We start from the raw sequence: 16,635 nt of genomic DNA on the forward strand, positions 1-16,635 counted from the left end.
CAACCGGGTACCCTTGCAAACCAGTATGGGACCCCTCAGTAGTTGTCGCTTGCGGTGCTGCCATAACGCCAGAAAACTTTTCCATCATCAGCTGGAACATGGCTCGGGACTCTTCCTGCTGTTGCTGTAGCATGGCTCGGGACTCTGCCTGCTGTTGCTGTAGCATGGCTCGGGACTCTGCCTGCTGTTGCTGGAGCATGGCTTGCTGCTGTCGGGACCTCTCCTCCTGCTGCTGGAGCATGGCTTGCTGCTGGCGGGACCTCTCCTCCTGCTGCTGGAGCATGGCTTGCTGCTGTCGGGACCTCTCCTCCTGCTGCTGGAGCATGGCTTGCTGCAGCTGTCGATTAGCCTGGGATTCTTCCTGCTGCTGGCGGGACCTCTCCTCCTGCTGCTGGAGCATGGCCTGCTGCTGCTGCCGATTAGCTCTGGCCTCCTCTTGCAGGTATTTAATAAAGTCCTCCATCTTGGCTTTATCCTGCAATTTGCCTGCTGCTTTCACCCAGGCCATGCAATGTTGCAGGATGTAGCGAGCCTTTCAGGTGTGTGTCTTTTGAACTGCCCGCAATCCGAAGCACCATATGTGGGAATTTGGCCCAGTAGAGACCGTGGTAGCGGGGTGCTGTGATGCAGTTCAAGACAGTGACACCAAGGTACAGTCCAAAACAGGTCTCGCCTGCGTTTATTGTAGCAGCAAAATAAAACAGCCTTTACATTCAGGCATTAAATAAACAAAAATCCTACCGTCAGGGTGCTAACTATACAGGTGTTCACTAACTCACCACTATACAAAATCACTTGGCTGCTCCAGGCACAGAGGTCAGGGCTGTGTGCTCTCCAGCCTCCTTCCAGAGAGAGACAACACTCTCAGCTCTGCTGAGCGGTTTAAAAAAAGACTGATTAGGCTGCTCCCATCACCTGTGTCCAAGGTGCTGGACACCCAACCTCAGCACTAAGGCCTTGCATAATAGCAAAACCTAGGGGAAACATACCGACCATCCACAGTTAACCCCTTCAGTGTCTCACAGTTGGTTATCCTGAGATCACCAGCTCCCCCTGTGGACAAAAGGCCTTATGTAACATAGAACAAATATATGGCAATGATGTCCTATAAACAATGGCTCAGTGAGATAGATGATAGTACAAGTACACTTTGAAAAAGAGTGCAATGAACCTGGATGAATGTCCACCAGAAATATAAGAGTAAAGACTACCACTAGCGCTACACATGAGTCAAGAAATGAACCTGTGTTACCTGTGCGGCAGGTGTCCACACTATGGGGACACTTTTATCACGTGCACTACATGGAGTACTGGGCTGGAAGTGAGCTAATCAAGCTCATGGCACACATGGGATCTCCCTTCATAAACGGACACACCACACCATACAGGCACCCCTGAAGAAGTCACAATCGGTGGCGATACGCTTGGCGCATTCATCCCCAGCCCTCCTTAGTGTGGACACCTGTCGCACAGGTAACACAGGTTCATTTCTTGACTCATGTGTAGCGCTTGTGGTAGTCTTTACTCTTATATTTATGGTGGACATTCATCCACGTTCATTGCACTCTTTGCATAGTGTACTTCTACTACCCTGTTTCCCCGAAAATAAGACAGTGTCTTATATTAATTTTTGCTCCTAAAGAGGCACTAGGTCTTATTTTCAGGGGATGTCTTATTTTTCCATGAACAAGAATTTGCATTTATCATTGGACAAAAATTCTACTTCTATAAAACATCCTTATGACTCTCCAAATTCTGAATTTCATGCTGTATTTCTTGTGACTCCATTTCTATTAGAATCATTGTCCCCAATATCTCATGTTTAGTAAAAGCACTTTCCATAAATGACCCTTCTTATCCTGGTAGCTGCTGGTATCACATTTGCAGCACAACAGCTGGTGATTTCAGTCCATGAAGTCTTCCCCATGTCACAACCTTCTGCAGCATCTAAAAGATTTCCTAATACTAATGTATAGCGTGGGAGGAGCCTCAGCAATGGCTGCCGCTAGGTCTTATTTTCAGGGGAGGCCTTATATTCCTAAGCCTGAACAAAATTGTACTAGGTCTTATTTTCAGTGGATGTCTTATTTTATGGGAAACAGGGTATCATCTATCTCACTGAGCCATTGTTTATAGGACATCATTGCCATATATTTGTTTTGTGTTATATAAGGCCTTATGTCCACAGGGGGAGCTGGTGGTCTCAGGATAACCAACACTATCATATGTTTGGTTTTTGGTGTCTTTGTGCACATTTTTAAATGATGTTATTCCTTTTTGTCTGTATTGTGGTGTTTTTTTTTTTATTAATAAAGAATCTATTATCTTGGTCACATGGCATGCATCTTTCTTGTGTAACATTTACACATTTTTCATAATACAAGCGGTCCATCTACTTAAAAACACCCAACTTACATACGACCCCTAGTTACAAACGGACCTCTGGTAATTGGTAATTTACTGTACTTTAGCCTTAGGCTACAATAATCAGCTATAACAGTGATCACAGGTGTCTGTAATTAAGATTTATTGTTAATGCTGGTTCTTATGACAACCCAACATTTTTAAAATCCGATTGTCACAGTGACCAAAACATTTCTTTCTGGAGCTACAATTATAAAATATACAGTTCCAACTTACATACAAATTCAACTTAAGAACAAACCTACAGAACCTATCCTGTACGTAACCCGGGCCAGAACTTTTTTGGTCTCTGTGACAATTGGATTTTAAAAATGTTGGATTGTCATAAGAACCAGAATTAACAATAAATCTTAATTACAGACGCCTGTGATAACTGTTATAGCTGTTTATTGTAGCCTAAGGCTAAAGTACAGTAAGTTACCAATTACCAGAGGTCCGTTTGTAACTAGGGGTCGTATGTAAGTCGAGTGTTCTTAAGTAGGGGACCGCCTGTATTCTACATGTTTTCTTACATATGGAAGCTAAAGTTAAATCAGTGTTACCCAAGGGATGTGCATTTCTAGGGCTAGGAGGTCGATATCCCTGTTGCCGACTGGAAAGCTCCGTAGATGGTGATCGTGCAGGTGGCGGTGGGGGTGGAGCCAAACGTCCTCCATTATGTGCTGCTAAAAACAAAGGAAAATGAAACCTTCAATAAGTGAATTATATTGTATCAAGATATAATTATCATGTTACAGCAAGTATTACACTTATTTAAAGGAAACCTACCACTTAGAATGGCAGGGGTAAGCTGTAAGTACCGAGCACCAGCTCAGGGTGAGCTGGTGCCGGTACTTACTTTCCTAAGTGTTATAAACCGCGGTATCGCGGTTTTAACACTTTTTAAACTTTAGAGCAGAAGGGGCTTCAGCGCTGCGTGCGACCGTGCGCGTGCAACGTCTCAGCTATTTCCTATGTAGGCGTGCGCACGCAGCGCCGAAGCCTCTTCTGCTCTAAAGTTTTAAAAGTGTTAAAACCGCGATACCGCGGTTTATAACACTAACGAAAGTAAGTACCGGCACCAGCTCACCCTGAGCTGGTGCTCGGTACTTACAGCTTACCCCTGCCATTCTAAATGGTAGGTTTCCTTTAAAAGTGGTAAGAGACTCTTACCCCCACAACTTATCGGGGCAGCTGCAGTGTTTGTAGATTATATTCTCATACAGTTAACCAGTTTCTTCCACTGAGAAACAGTAGGAGAGCGATCAGCTATCCACCGTATAGCAATGGCCTTACAAGCTAAAATCAGAACCTTTAGGAAAATAGTTTCATGGTGCGACCAGTCATCCTCCCAGGTAATTCCCAATAGGCATAGGGGCGGTGATCTTATTTAGGATATCAGACAGCAGAGAAACATAGCCAGAATCCGGCTATGAAATCGCAAGCCCATATTAGGTGGATGAAATCAGCTCGGTCCGCCTGACATCTATGGCATCAGGCAATCTATGCGTATTGATCAATCTGACCGTAGTTATGTAGCATTGATGGATGATAAACAACTGAATTATCTTATTATTGGCTGCCAGTGATACCAAGGTGTGAGCCTCCTGGGCCGCCCCCTAGTCTTCATCAGATTATGAGGGAATAAGAGCCTTCCAGCGAGCTCTGACTGGCAGAGGGGGATCCTAGTCAAGTGATTTTAAATAGACATGATCCCAGATGTTGACAGTGTCCACCGTGTTAGCCACAATGTACTTGACTTCAACAGCCCCAAAAAACTGTAAATGGCAACCCCCTTATAGGTTAAATGGTCTTTAAGAACCTCACTTTATGCTTCACATAAATCTTACCAGGATGTTTTTGAGGTCTTCCATATCCTGGCACTGGTGGAATAGCAGGCCTTCCTGAAGGCCCCTTTGGTGGTCGAGCAGGAGCACCACCATGTTCACTGACAAAGTCAGGAGGTGGTGGTAACGGCTCTGATAGCCTTCGCCTGGCAGACATTGACATTGAATTAAGAGGAGGTGGTGGGGGTGGAGGAAGATCCCTTATATCAGGTGGTGGTGGGATAAAGTCTTCTATCCGAGATTGCACTGGAGGTGCTGATCGTCCCGGATGATCTCTGGCATCAGTCACTGAAGGGGAAGGACTTCTCCTACCAGGATAGCTCGGGGGTAATGCTGGTGGAGGATTAGGAGGAAGTGGTGGTGGAGTTCCCGGAAACAAATTAGAAGACGGTCTTTGATGTTTTGTTTTGTCTTGAGAAGTTAATGGTGAGGGTGGAGCGTTTAATCCTACAGTTGGTCTTGCGGACCTCTCTTTGTAGGGTGGAGGAGCAGGAGAAGACGGCATCAGTTGAGGTTTGCTGCTTGATGGTGGTGGTAGTGGAGGAGGCACTGGTGGTGATTGTCCAAGGATAGTTGGCCGTGGTGGAGGCGCTCTAGCTGCCACAGTGTGTGGAATAGGTCTTGAAAAATCAATTTTATTGGGTACATGATCTGGTTGTTTAGGAACACTTCCTTTCATTCCGGGAAGCTGTGGGGGATTCTTGTTTCCTATAATTACAGTATAAACATTTGACATGTTTGTCAGTAAAGAACACACTACAGGAAGAAAACACACTATAGACCTAAGTGGTGCGACAAACCTTAGATTCGCATTCCTCAACTCTGTCTCCCAATTACTCAGGCAATGGCAAATCTTCTAGGCGATATAGCAGGGCACTATATGATAATACGCCATTAGTCTATACTTACCTCCAGCTTCTTTTCTTCAAAGCTCCATCTTCTCCTCACGGCTCCGTCTCCTGCCGGACGCATTCACTATGATGCGACGTCATAGTGTATGCACCGCGGGGACAGGAAGAGAAGAAGGCGAAGCCACGGGGAGAAGGAGCCGGAGGTGAGTATAGAGTTTTTTTTTCAAGAGGGCCCTGCTGTGGACATTTCATTAATAGGAGGGGGTGGAGTCTCTACTGTAGAAATGTATGTAATGGGGGGCATCTGCTGTGGAAATTTGATTAAAGGGGGCATCTGCTTTGGAGATTTATTTGAAGTGGTGCATCTGCTGTGGACATTTCATTAAAGGTGGCTTTGCTGTGGACATTTCTGTAAAGTGGCATTTGCTGGGAACATTTTTGTAAAGGGGGCATCTGCTGTGGACATTTATTAAAGGCGGCATCTGCTGTGGAAATTTTATTACAGGGGGCATCTGCTGTGGACATTTATTTGAAGGGGTGCATCTGATGTGGACATTTTATTAAAGGGAGCATCAGCGGTAGACATTTAATTAAAAGGGGCATCTGCTGTGGACATTTCATTAAAGGTGGCTCTGCTGTGGACATATCTGTAAAGCGGCATTTGCTGTGGACATTTCTGTAATCGGGGCATCTGCTATGGACATTTCTTTAAAGGGACATCTGCTGTGGACAATACATTAAAGGGGGGCTCTGTTGCGGACATTTCTTTAAAGAACATCTACTACCAGGATGAAGGATTGTTCTGCTCTTTTTGTACTTCCTTATGCCCTTGTTTTTAAAAAATAAAGGTAGAGCTTATACACAAGTTAATATCTTTTCCCAGTTTGTGGTAAAATTAGGAGCCTCAGCTTATACTTGAGTATTTACAGTATGAGGGGGAGTTCAGCGCACAGAAGCCGGGCAGCCACATCTTCTACACTGTCTGGGAGATCTGGTCTGCACGATAGTCGGGGTGGATGGTTTCATGCAGTTAGGGAATGTGATTGGCTTTCCCAAATAGATGGGGTTATAAGAGAATGTTTGAAGTTCATGAATAAATTACTTTTATGAACAGTACAGGATTAAGGATATAGAGGGCACATGTTGGTGTGGATGCTGGGGGGCCCTAGTTGTGAGAACAGCCTAGGGCCCATGGGACACTTAATCCACAACTGAGCACGAGGCATGTTTAAGTGATACATTTACAGTAATAATAAGGCTTTTTATCACTATTATGATACAATAACCAAGTTATTTAGGTAGAACATAAAAATATTTATTGGAATACAACCTCAGAGCTATAACTTTAATAAATTGTAAGAGTAACAAACACTATAAAAAAAGTTCTGAACAAAAATATAGTGAATACTATTTGTTTAGTGAGTCTATGAATTTGTTTTTAGAAACAATGTTGCCTATATCAAATCCTCCTTCATAGGTGACCTTAAGTCTGACCTAATTACTTTAAAGCCTCTCTACACTGACTTGGGTTGGTGGCAATTCAGTAACCACACAGGCAACATCTCTAACAATTACTGGATATAGAGGAATTGCCTCATGAACAGTCAATTTTGATGAATGGTTGAACTTTCAATATCAGACTTTTCTCTTGAGTTTATATGACGTTTCACATCAGAATACTGCACAGTCTAGCTTCTATACATATAGTACTTTTTCATGTGTGTGTTTCTGTATTTCTGAATTTCCAAGATGTTAGAAACGCTTCACCTCTGAGTATATTCAAAAAGCGTGTTTACATTCATCTAAACTAAAAGCCTACACCCCTTCCCAAATTCTGATAAAAATAAATATTCAGCACATATTACAGTGAACTAATTGCAACAATGCAATCACCTCTCCCATCTTCACCCGGCTAAAAAAGGCTGCAAACTTCTTCCTGTTCGTGGCCCGTTTGAAGCATACATGTGCACCTAGCCTTAGAGAGTCTACCAGCTCCCGAAATACAAGGGCACTTGGGACATATCTTTCTTCTAAAAATACATTTCTCCTGAAGGTATGTAATCCCCTCCGCTTCTCCGGAGTACTGGAGTGGGTGTCCTCCTTTCTACATTCTCAGTCTACGTGATTCACAATTTCTCTCACAACCGGCAATGTGTGAACCATAACTTATTTCTGCTTTATCCAAAAATGTTGATGCTTCTCCCTTTACCTGCCCTCACACTGAGAGATAAAAAGGTCAGTCATCTATGATATGAAGTTAGTAACACATTTTGTATGAACATTTATTTTGCATCAAGTTGTAAAAGTCATTATAATTTATTTGACTTATTACCTGTTGCATCCCTTTGACCTGAAGGCTTAAGTACTGGAAATCCTCCTGCAAAAAGTCCACCAGCAGGTGGAGCCATTGCGCTCCTACCGTTTCCTGTCCCACCATTTTTCTTGGCACCTTTAGAAAAAGGTAAAGTATAAAATACACAAAGATTAAGACAAAGACAATGATCTGATTTGTAGTGTTACCCAGCTTGTATACTGTTCCAAGGTCATGTAATTTAGCAAAATCTTAAAAAAGCGAACATGTTTCCATTAGTCATCAGATTAAGACTGCAGATCCAAACTATGGAAACATAAAAACAGGCGTCCATGACATATGTAGTTGCCAACTATAACCTCCAGAATCCATAATAAGATATGTTGAAGGGAGAAGTCTCCAAACTCCCTAGAATATTTCCTCATTATTACAATAAGAGGTATATTCAACTACAAGATCCAGGATCCTTGCCAGTGATATCTTCTCTCAAGTAAAAGTTCTATCCAGTTACATGTACAACAGCGATTTTCCCATCATAACAAACAAAGTAAACATGATACAGATTGAGAGTGTTTGCTCAGCCGGGTTATAAAATGTGCTCTTCGTAGCTGAATTCCAGATTTTCAAGTAAAGCAGCTTTTAGCAAAGCGTATTAGCTAATTGTGGCCTGATAAGAGGCGCATTGCTCTGATCTGAAGGATAGGAGAGAACATTATAGATACATAAACACTGTAACCCTCTGCCTCTTCTATAATCGAGTTGGCTCTAACACTCACCCTCTATTACTGGAGCACTCCGATCATTGACCTCTGTTACTTTCTTGAGGCGGGCCCCTTTATGAATGTCTGCCAGTAATGCATTTCTCCCTGCTCCTCCTCCTCCTGTCTCCTTCAGTTTCGGAGCTGCAGATCGTGCCTGGCATAAAACATAAATTCAAATAATAAACAAATAATTGTTAATAGTTTTTCTTAGTTTTTTTAGCAGTTGTATAATGTTATTGACTTGATTAATGGGCACAGAATCCATGAAGATAAGTTATGTCACATTTATTAAAAGGACATAGCTAGGTAGGAACCCTGAAAATATTCCATTGTTGGTCTAACCTTTAGGTCGTGGTCGCACGTGCCACTAACGTTATGTTCATAACGCAACGCTAGCACATGGGGGCGGGATTTGGCCCGATTGCATTTTTAACCAGCTCCTGGTGTCTTGCATTTAAACAATACAAGAAACCGGGTCTGGTTATTTCCCTGATAATATATATGTGACTAGCTGAGGCACGGCAACACAATGCTAGCAGCATGTGTGACTGCGGCCTTACCTTTAAGCTGCTCAGTGATACAATCCTGGCTACAACAGTACATAGAGAAATGCTACTGATTCAGGAGCCCAAAACTGGAAAAGCTTCTCTTTAATTATATAGTATGTTGAGAAATGTGTGGGATTACTAAGTAAGATAATATTGACATAATCCACAAGATGGCAGCACTAAACATACAAACACTTCCTAAAAAATCCTATAGTGATCCCATACTACAGGTAATCCCATTTTCTAACCAAACAGCAAATAAATTCTCTTTCAGGGGCAAAGTTGTCCACAAATTTGATACTAAGACAGAGTAGCCACCATATCTTAAAACTAGGATTTGCTGCCTACTTAGACACCCTACACTATACACACCTATGAGCAGACTGGTAAATCAGTATCCCTATTCATGAAGTGACAACGCTTACTTCTACTTACTTCTGTTCTATGCTGTATAAGACAGTATTACTCAATATTACTATAAAATATAAAGCTAGGGTAACAAAACGTCAGAGATCACAGGATCAAAGCCGGCTCCTCTAATGAAAATAAATGTGATCACTTTGCAACCTGCAAGTTGTTGTGACTGTGTTATAACAGTTGCCAAAAATCCATCAGGTTTAAATTTCTGGCGACTTACAGATCACAATCTGATCACAATCATGATACCTTACCGAGTAATAATGGGATTGGTTTTCTGACTGAGGTTCGCCTATTAAACTGATTGACAGACCCCCAGGGGTCAAATTTTGCACAGAGCATGTGTTTGTATGCATCTAAACAGCATGTGGTTTTTTTCACGCCCAAAAACAGATGGTTGGCGCTAAAATAAGATCACAAAATACCTGAGTTAAAAATGCATCATACATGGATGACATCCATGTGCTGTGTATTTTTTGGCAGACCTATTGGGGCACAAAATGCTCGCTTATGATGAAAGCCAAACACCTCCTTTGCTGGATACATGAGGAGGCTCCGACCTACTGATGTATCTGGCACCGGCAGCACTAGTGTACAATCCTGTGTGGCGTAGCATTGAACTGTTACCAGGCCTGAACTGCTTCAGGCTATAGTAAGGGTGCAGGCCTCGTTCCCCTTCACGCCCCTCCATGCCCACTTGCTGTGGTGGTGACGTAAAGGGGGAAATAATCACAATTCCTGTCAGTTTGCAAGGAACTGATTTATTTCAGGGCTTTCAGTTTTCTGCTAAATCTCCCCCATTGACTTCTATGGAAGTTGTCTACAGGTAAGGGAAAACTACTGATGCCTGTGATGGCTATTCAAATGTCTGCGTTTTATTTGCATATGTGTGGACTGTGACAGAAAAAAACTCATGATGCACTATTATTTTCTAACCCGCAGACCTCAAACTTCTGTAGGAGTAAACGGATCTGCCCAAACAAAACAGACAAGTCCATTTTTTTCAGATGATGCCGGAAAAGCATCTAATTTTAGGCAATTTTTTATCCAGTTTTTGTGGACGTGAAAAAAAGCAGATGACATATTGATGTGAAAAAAATGAACATGAATACCACGTTCACGGACATGTTTTTAGCGGACGTGCAACAAACACGGTAGTCTGAAAGAGCCGTAACACTGATAGTAACCTCAAATTCAAAAGTCTTGTGCAGATTGACTATACCTTCTGCCATACTACTAGCCATAATATCTGGTATCATGATGAGGATTGCATACACCCAGCGATATGAGGATATTAATATATGAGTATGAGCAGATTCTCCTTTAAGGAAGGACTCTGGGAGGATTTCATAGCGGCGTGTATATGTTATGAAGGTCTGTGCCAGCAGATTTCCGCTGACACACAGAGTGGGGGCATGACAAGGAATGTCAACTGAGAACGGTGGGAGGAAAGAGAACTACAGTCTGATTACTCGGCTCATGTTCACTGCAAGGAACCAGATCTACAGATGAATAATCCATGCTGCCTGCTATACCTCCTTGTTGTCCGTACAGCATTGTACACTTTAGGCGGTGACTAATGTGCTCTGCTTGTGCTCCGAAGGAGCTCACCTGCAGCAAGGGAGTAAAGGTGACAGACGCTCTGATGATTCAGATGGGTGGTGGTACATAATCACTGAGTCCATCTGCTCACTTAAAGGAGTTGTCCAGACTTCAGTACGTTTTACTTTGGCTAAAAGAACCCACGTAATTACAAATAATTTAACTCTGTAATCTCTTTGTATGAAACTTTATGCTACCTTGACTATCTCCTTTTCTAGCCCTGGCCTTTGGGTCGTCTCGATTTACATGGATCTTACTGTTAACAGATCTAGTTGTGTATGTGTACCATGGGGGACATGTATTATCGTATCAGCGCCAAAAAAATGCCAGGATTTTACGTATTTTTTTGGTGCAGAATTGTTGCGGATCATTTATAATGAGTTTGCGCCAGAAAGAACAGATGTTTCTGACTATCCCAACTCCTCCGGTTTTATTTTCGCAAGTGGGCATGGCCTAACTTTTCCACATTATCCGTCACATTTATGTGTACTTTGTTGGCATTTTTAGGCACAAATTTTGGCGCAGAATAGACCAGGAAAAAATGGCCAGAATGCAAAATTGAGGCATAGTCCATGTAAGATTTTGGCGCACATCTAATTTATGTTGGCATTTATATGGCGCAAAACTGATTAGTTCCGTCTACCCATTAATTACCTACAGCTGTGCGCCACTTCAATACATCGGGTTGTGCTTTCAGGAGACTAGTCTCTGATGGCGACAGTCGTGCTTGCGCCAGAATCACCCCCCCCTCCCCCCAATATGTCTAATACTATTTGTGGTCATGTTATTTCCTCTTGGCTGATGGATCAAATCTATCCATAGGACATCATGCACCTGGGATATGGCACATACATTCCAATAATGAATAAAATGTTATACAAATATCATACAGTGTTGCTCCAATGGGTGTCACAGTGGCATTTGTTGGCTTCTAAGGTCCTCTGACAAAAGGGAATAGATCTTAAATAGAACCTGTACCCCATTTAACTACTTGCCCCCTTAGGTAGGGTATGAAATATACTTTTAAGAATTCCCTCTTTAAAGAGATCTCACCCGTTAAACTATAAAAAAACCTCCCTCAAAGTCAGGCAAATATGACTATTCTCACCTCATTTTTACATGAGATCAGTCAAGTTTAGTGGCTGCAGGTGGAGGATCACTTCAGAAGCCCCTATCTTCTGTTCTATAGTACCTAGAAACATTCTACTAATGTCATATTAAAGATAAGAATCTCATCTTCCAGATCACATCACACAAGCTTATGGTTCTGTGAGCTGCAGAACTGGACATACAGGCAAATAAAAAATAGATCTTTATCTGCAGCTTGTATTTCCAACTATGTCATTAGCTGTCGCTCACAAAGCCAAAAGCCTTATGGGATCTGAAAGATGAAATCCTTATCTTTAATACGATACAAAATTTATGGATGTAGGTGCTATAGAGCCAACTCTCACTCCCACCGCAACCGTAATACTTGACTCATCTCATGTGAAAATGAGATGAGAAGAGTCATATTTGCCTGACTTTGTGGGAGATTTTTTATAGGAATATGGGTCAAATTTCACAGAAAAGAGGGAATTCTAGAAAGGACATTTGATACCCCTGACACACAGCATGTTGACGGAAGAAAACGCAGTGTCCTTCACAGAGGGGGCTGTTTGGGATGAAAAACTAGGGAAAATTTTAGGGAACAGGAGACTGTTTTAGTTTCAGAATTTTTAATGTCGCCATGTGAGTTCACTACATTGGGGCCCACTGACGCTCTGTTGCCCAGAGACCTACTAAATTTTGGAGGTATATGTATATTGTATATGAGCTCAACCATGCAGTCAAGCTCCCTCTGCCTCCACATGGTGACTGTGTACTGAAACAACTACGCTTCAGTGTGACATCACTATCCATCTTCTGAATTTCTGCGCATTCCTTGTCTTCAGCTATCACTAGCCGGCTTCATTGCATAGCACGTTTTTAAGCATGCGATGCTGGTCCATTGCTCATGGATGACAAATGTGCACAAGCGCTGCACAGTTAAAGGGGTATTCCCATGAAGACATGTTTACTATATATCTACTCAGGATAACAAAATAAAACATTCTCTAATTCACTGTTATAAACAAAAATGCAGCATTTCACAGACATAAGTCCAAACTTTCTCTATCAGTCCTGGTGTACACAATTTCAGTCGACCCTGTAACTTCTGATTTAGGGTCGGGGAAGCCATCTTGGATTTCTGTGTGACGGCCGTGAAGGTGAGATTTCTGTCTCTCTGCCCCCTTCACTGTAGGACCGCCCCCTGCTCTCTAGCCCCGCCCCCTGCAGTCCAGCACGGAGCTCACACTGACAACTCATCACTTCCTGCCAGCAAAAACATTGTGAGGAGAGAGAGGCTGCAAACTACAAACTCCAGGCAGATCCGGGGGAAGGGGGAGGCAGGCACATATCTTAGAGAACAGATATGTAGGTCACAGTGTAAAAGTCTGTCAGCCTATGTGTAATAGGCGTCTCATCATCTCTGATCTGTCTCATCTCTCTTTCTATGTGTCAGTGTGTTAGTACAATGTCAGAAGGTAAATCAAAGTGTATATAAACCTGTACCCTGATAATCTGACCACACTGTCACCCCACAGAACTAGATACATCATGAAGTATCTGCTCATAGAGTCCCCACCCACACTCTGGAATCTTACACTGACCATAACTGCATGATAGGAGCTAAAACACTAAGTAAAATTGTAAAGTAAGGGGTTAAAATAATTTTTATAGTGTAAACATCACTAGAGGATTGAAATTCAAGATTTTTTTTTCGTGGGAAACCCCTAAGTGCCACATGCGCTGTGTGACTGTAAAACTGGTCGCCGTAAGCTGAAGAAGAAGAAGTGGGACTGAAATCACAAGATTTCTGCATCTGAAAAGAAGAATAAAATAAAGAATTGGCTAAAATTTAGGAGCAGAATAAGCTACTACTTGGTAGGTTGTGGGGTAGAAGCGAGGTGACAGGTCCCCTTTAAATGCTACAATCGGCACAGTGTGCATTTTTTTCAGTGTGGAGAAGAGAATACTTCCAAAATAGTGGGCCAAAATTTCTTTCTCCTGATGACAAAGTCAAGAGATTATAAACTATCAAACGGATATGGAATGTTTATTGTTCTTATAAGAATATGGCCTGAGGCCTGAACATATACAGAATATAATCCCCACCCTACAAAATGCCATAGAAACCTAATACAAGGGGTTAACTCTGACCCTTTATTGTTATACAATGTAGAAATGATAACATGTGGAAAAGGAGCATTGGAAAAATGAGTCAATGCGACCTTTTCACACTTTGGACTTTCCTGCCTCCTTTGCGAGCGCAATGCTCAGAAGTAGATGACATTATTGTATTATAAGACCATTGCTCTTCCTCTTCCCTTGCTGTTCCCGGAGAGATAAGCTCTGTATGGCTATCAGGGGACAGAGCCTGTGCCAGGAGCTCTTGTGTCCCAAAAATAGTACCTTTGTTTTATCATAAAGCAAATGCAATTGCAGCTAGAGCCGCAGTTATTGATCAATGGGAGAAAATGATAAAGGAGGTAGAGCCTGACGTCTATAAACATGTGACCTCTCCTGCTATTACAGGATCACAGGGCCTACGGGATCTTACCTGAAATGACTTGAATGATGAATGTGAGCATTTTTTTGACATTTGTGGACTGACATGTCTCTCCATTGAGCAACCAATAGAATCAACAAACATGTACAGCTTAACAAAAAATAATTATATAATTGATACAAAATTATTACAAAATGTATTATAAAAAATGATAAAAATAATATTGTTTGAGTTGTGTAAATAGGTTTCTAGTCCTATGATCCTGCACAACTAAAACCACTTACCTATATGTCAATAGCCAAAGTAGGAATGTTTGAGTCCCAACCCTGGGAATGCCCATTTTTTTGGGAGTGTTATACATTAAAGCTGCCTGTTTCCAGTTCAATGTTTGTGATTGTTTCAGTAAAATCGAGTATTTTCATTATATAAAAGGTGGAAACAGCTTGTGTCTCAGTCTCCTCCACACTCATCCCTTGTGCCTCCCCATCATTCACTGAGCAGGCTGCCCATGGGACTCACCACAAGTTGCTGGCAGGGAGCCGGATAATGTGAAATGAATTTTTATAAAGTATACAAATGAAATAGAAATCAGCAATAGAAAATAGCAGAGTATATTTCAGAATAGAATAGGATATTGAAACCTGTCACAAGCTACAAATAACATTCCTGGGGACAGGGTCGCTTTAAGAATGTTTGTATTTTTCCTATTCTGTGCCAGGGAGGAGATAGTTGCAGGGTATGGTATATAAGGATATCTACCAAACCCAGATCTAGTAGAGTCCGTTCCGGCTTTACAGCAGATGCACAAGAAAACAGGCCGTGTTTTCTCTGTTTTTACAAGACATTGCACTTGGCTGCACTAAATGCAATACTTATTAATGGATCAGTGCCCACAGCCATTATTTTATCTAACCGTGTGACCAATCCATTAAAAAGCAGAGCATGTCCTAGTCCGAACTGTATTTTTACAGATCACAGATAGACCATAGTTAACCCATGAAAAATTAATCCAGATGGAGACAAATCCGATGTGAAAAAGATAATAAAACATCAGTTCATAATGGCCGGGATTCAGTATGTTCCTACACAGGAAATCAAATATACATTTTCTTAGTGTTTTATGTAAAATTTGGATAGATTGTGATAATGGTAGTAAGCATTCCCAAAAGATCTGAAAAGAAGAGTGTTCCTATATGACCACTATTTCTCCAACAATTGGGTAGAATTGTTAACTCAAGTAACTGTTTCATTTGTGTAAATTTATAGATAGGCAACTTAAACAATGTAACCGATTTTAGTGGAGTGAAAGTGCTACATCTAAATGTAAAGAAGTTTTCCATATGCTGTAGTGGACAGCTGTACATTGTGTGTTGCACCTACACTACAGAAACAGGAAAGCTGCTGTAAGGTCATCCATGGCTATATCACACACCCAGGACAACTGGAGGAGCGACAGACGGAAGCAGATGTCACATTCCTCTGGTACATGAGAAGAGAGGTGGAATATCTCAATATTACACTCATTCTTGTACTGCCTGTGATGATAAGGATATTTCTTAACAAGTGTTCTATAAGGTTATAAAGAGAATTGTGTTTATCATAATCACAGAAAAATCACAGAAAATGTGCTGCCCATTCCATTTTAGATACTCTGAGGGGCATTTATCATTGCCGTTCAGATGGAAAACTAGCAGAATTTTTTATTTCCCTTACTGCGACTTATTCATCAAGTGTCAGCGGCACAATTTCGGTGGTTTTCCGACACTTACAACATGTTTTTTGGGGGCGCAAAATTGTGGTACTGCTGGTGAATCCATCACTTTTCTGGCACTTCTATTGTTCTGGTTTGTTTTGTGCCGTAATTTTTGGGGCAGAATTAGAGCAGCTAAAAGTTGTTTTAAGTAGTTGTGTTTCACCTTCATAAATGGGGACGCAGTTCTAAATCCTTTTCTTTGTGTGCCAAATTATTAATCCCTTGAGCCACAAACATACATCCCACTGAAAAGTATAACACACTTCCTGTGCCACCATGCGCCCAAATTATTAAATGCCTGCTTTTTTATTGCTTATTGGAAGTTATATGGTCTTAACATTTATTTGGTCCGCCATATAACAAGGAAGTCTCAACCAACCCCCTAAGGTTGGTATAAAATATCCTTTTTAGAATTCCCTCTTTCATGTTAAATCTCCCGTCTACCTATAAAAAAAAAATCTCCAGCAAAATCTTACACAATCTTGACATATAGCAACTAGAACCATGGTTCTGGTATCATATTAAAGATAAGAATCTCATCTGTCAAATC

The 16,635-nt window shown here is 41.7% G+C and overlaps 1 protein-coding gene across 2 annotated transcripts in view; it reads right to left on the bottom strand.

Annotated features, from left to right (window-relative positions):
* The window catches only part of WIPF3 (WAS/WASL interacting protein family member 3), a 42,541-nt gene that overhangs the window by 10,832 nt on the left and 15,074 nt on the right, over positions 1-16,635 (bottom strand). The window contains exons 3-6 of one of the 2 annotated variants that reach the window (XM_072153698.1): positions 8,189-8,327; positions 7,434-7,550; positions 4,254-4,958; positions 2,967-3,086 (exon numbers count right to left, since the gene is read on the bottom strand). In XM_072153698.1, coding sequence (XP_072009799.1) covers positions 2,967-3,086; positions 4,254-4,958; positions 7,434-7,550; positions 8,189-8,327 — 1,081 coding nt within the window. Of the gene's footprint in view, positions 1-2,966; positions 3,090-4,253; positions 4,959-7,433; positions 7,551-8,188; positions 8,328-16,635 lie in introns of both variants that reach the window. The other variant, XM_072153697.1, reaches the window with a different exon arrangement.

The sequence above is a fragment of the Engystomops pustulosus genome, chromosome 5 (assembly GCF_040894005.1).
Source record: "Engystomops pustulosus chromosome 5, aEngPut4.maternal, whole genome shotgun sequence".
NCBI classification, from domain to species: domain Eukaryota; kingdom Metazoa; phylum Chordata; class Amphibia; order Anura; family Leptodactylidae; genus Engystomops; species Engystomops pustulosus.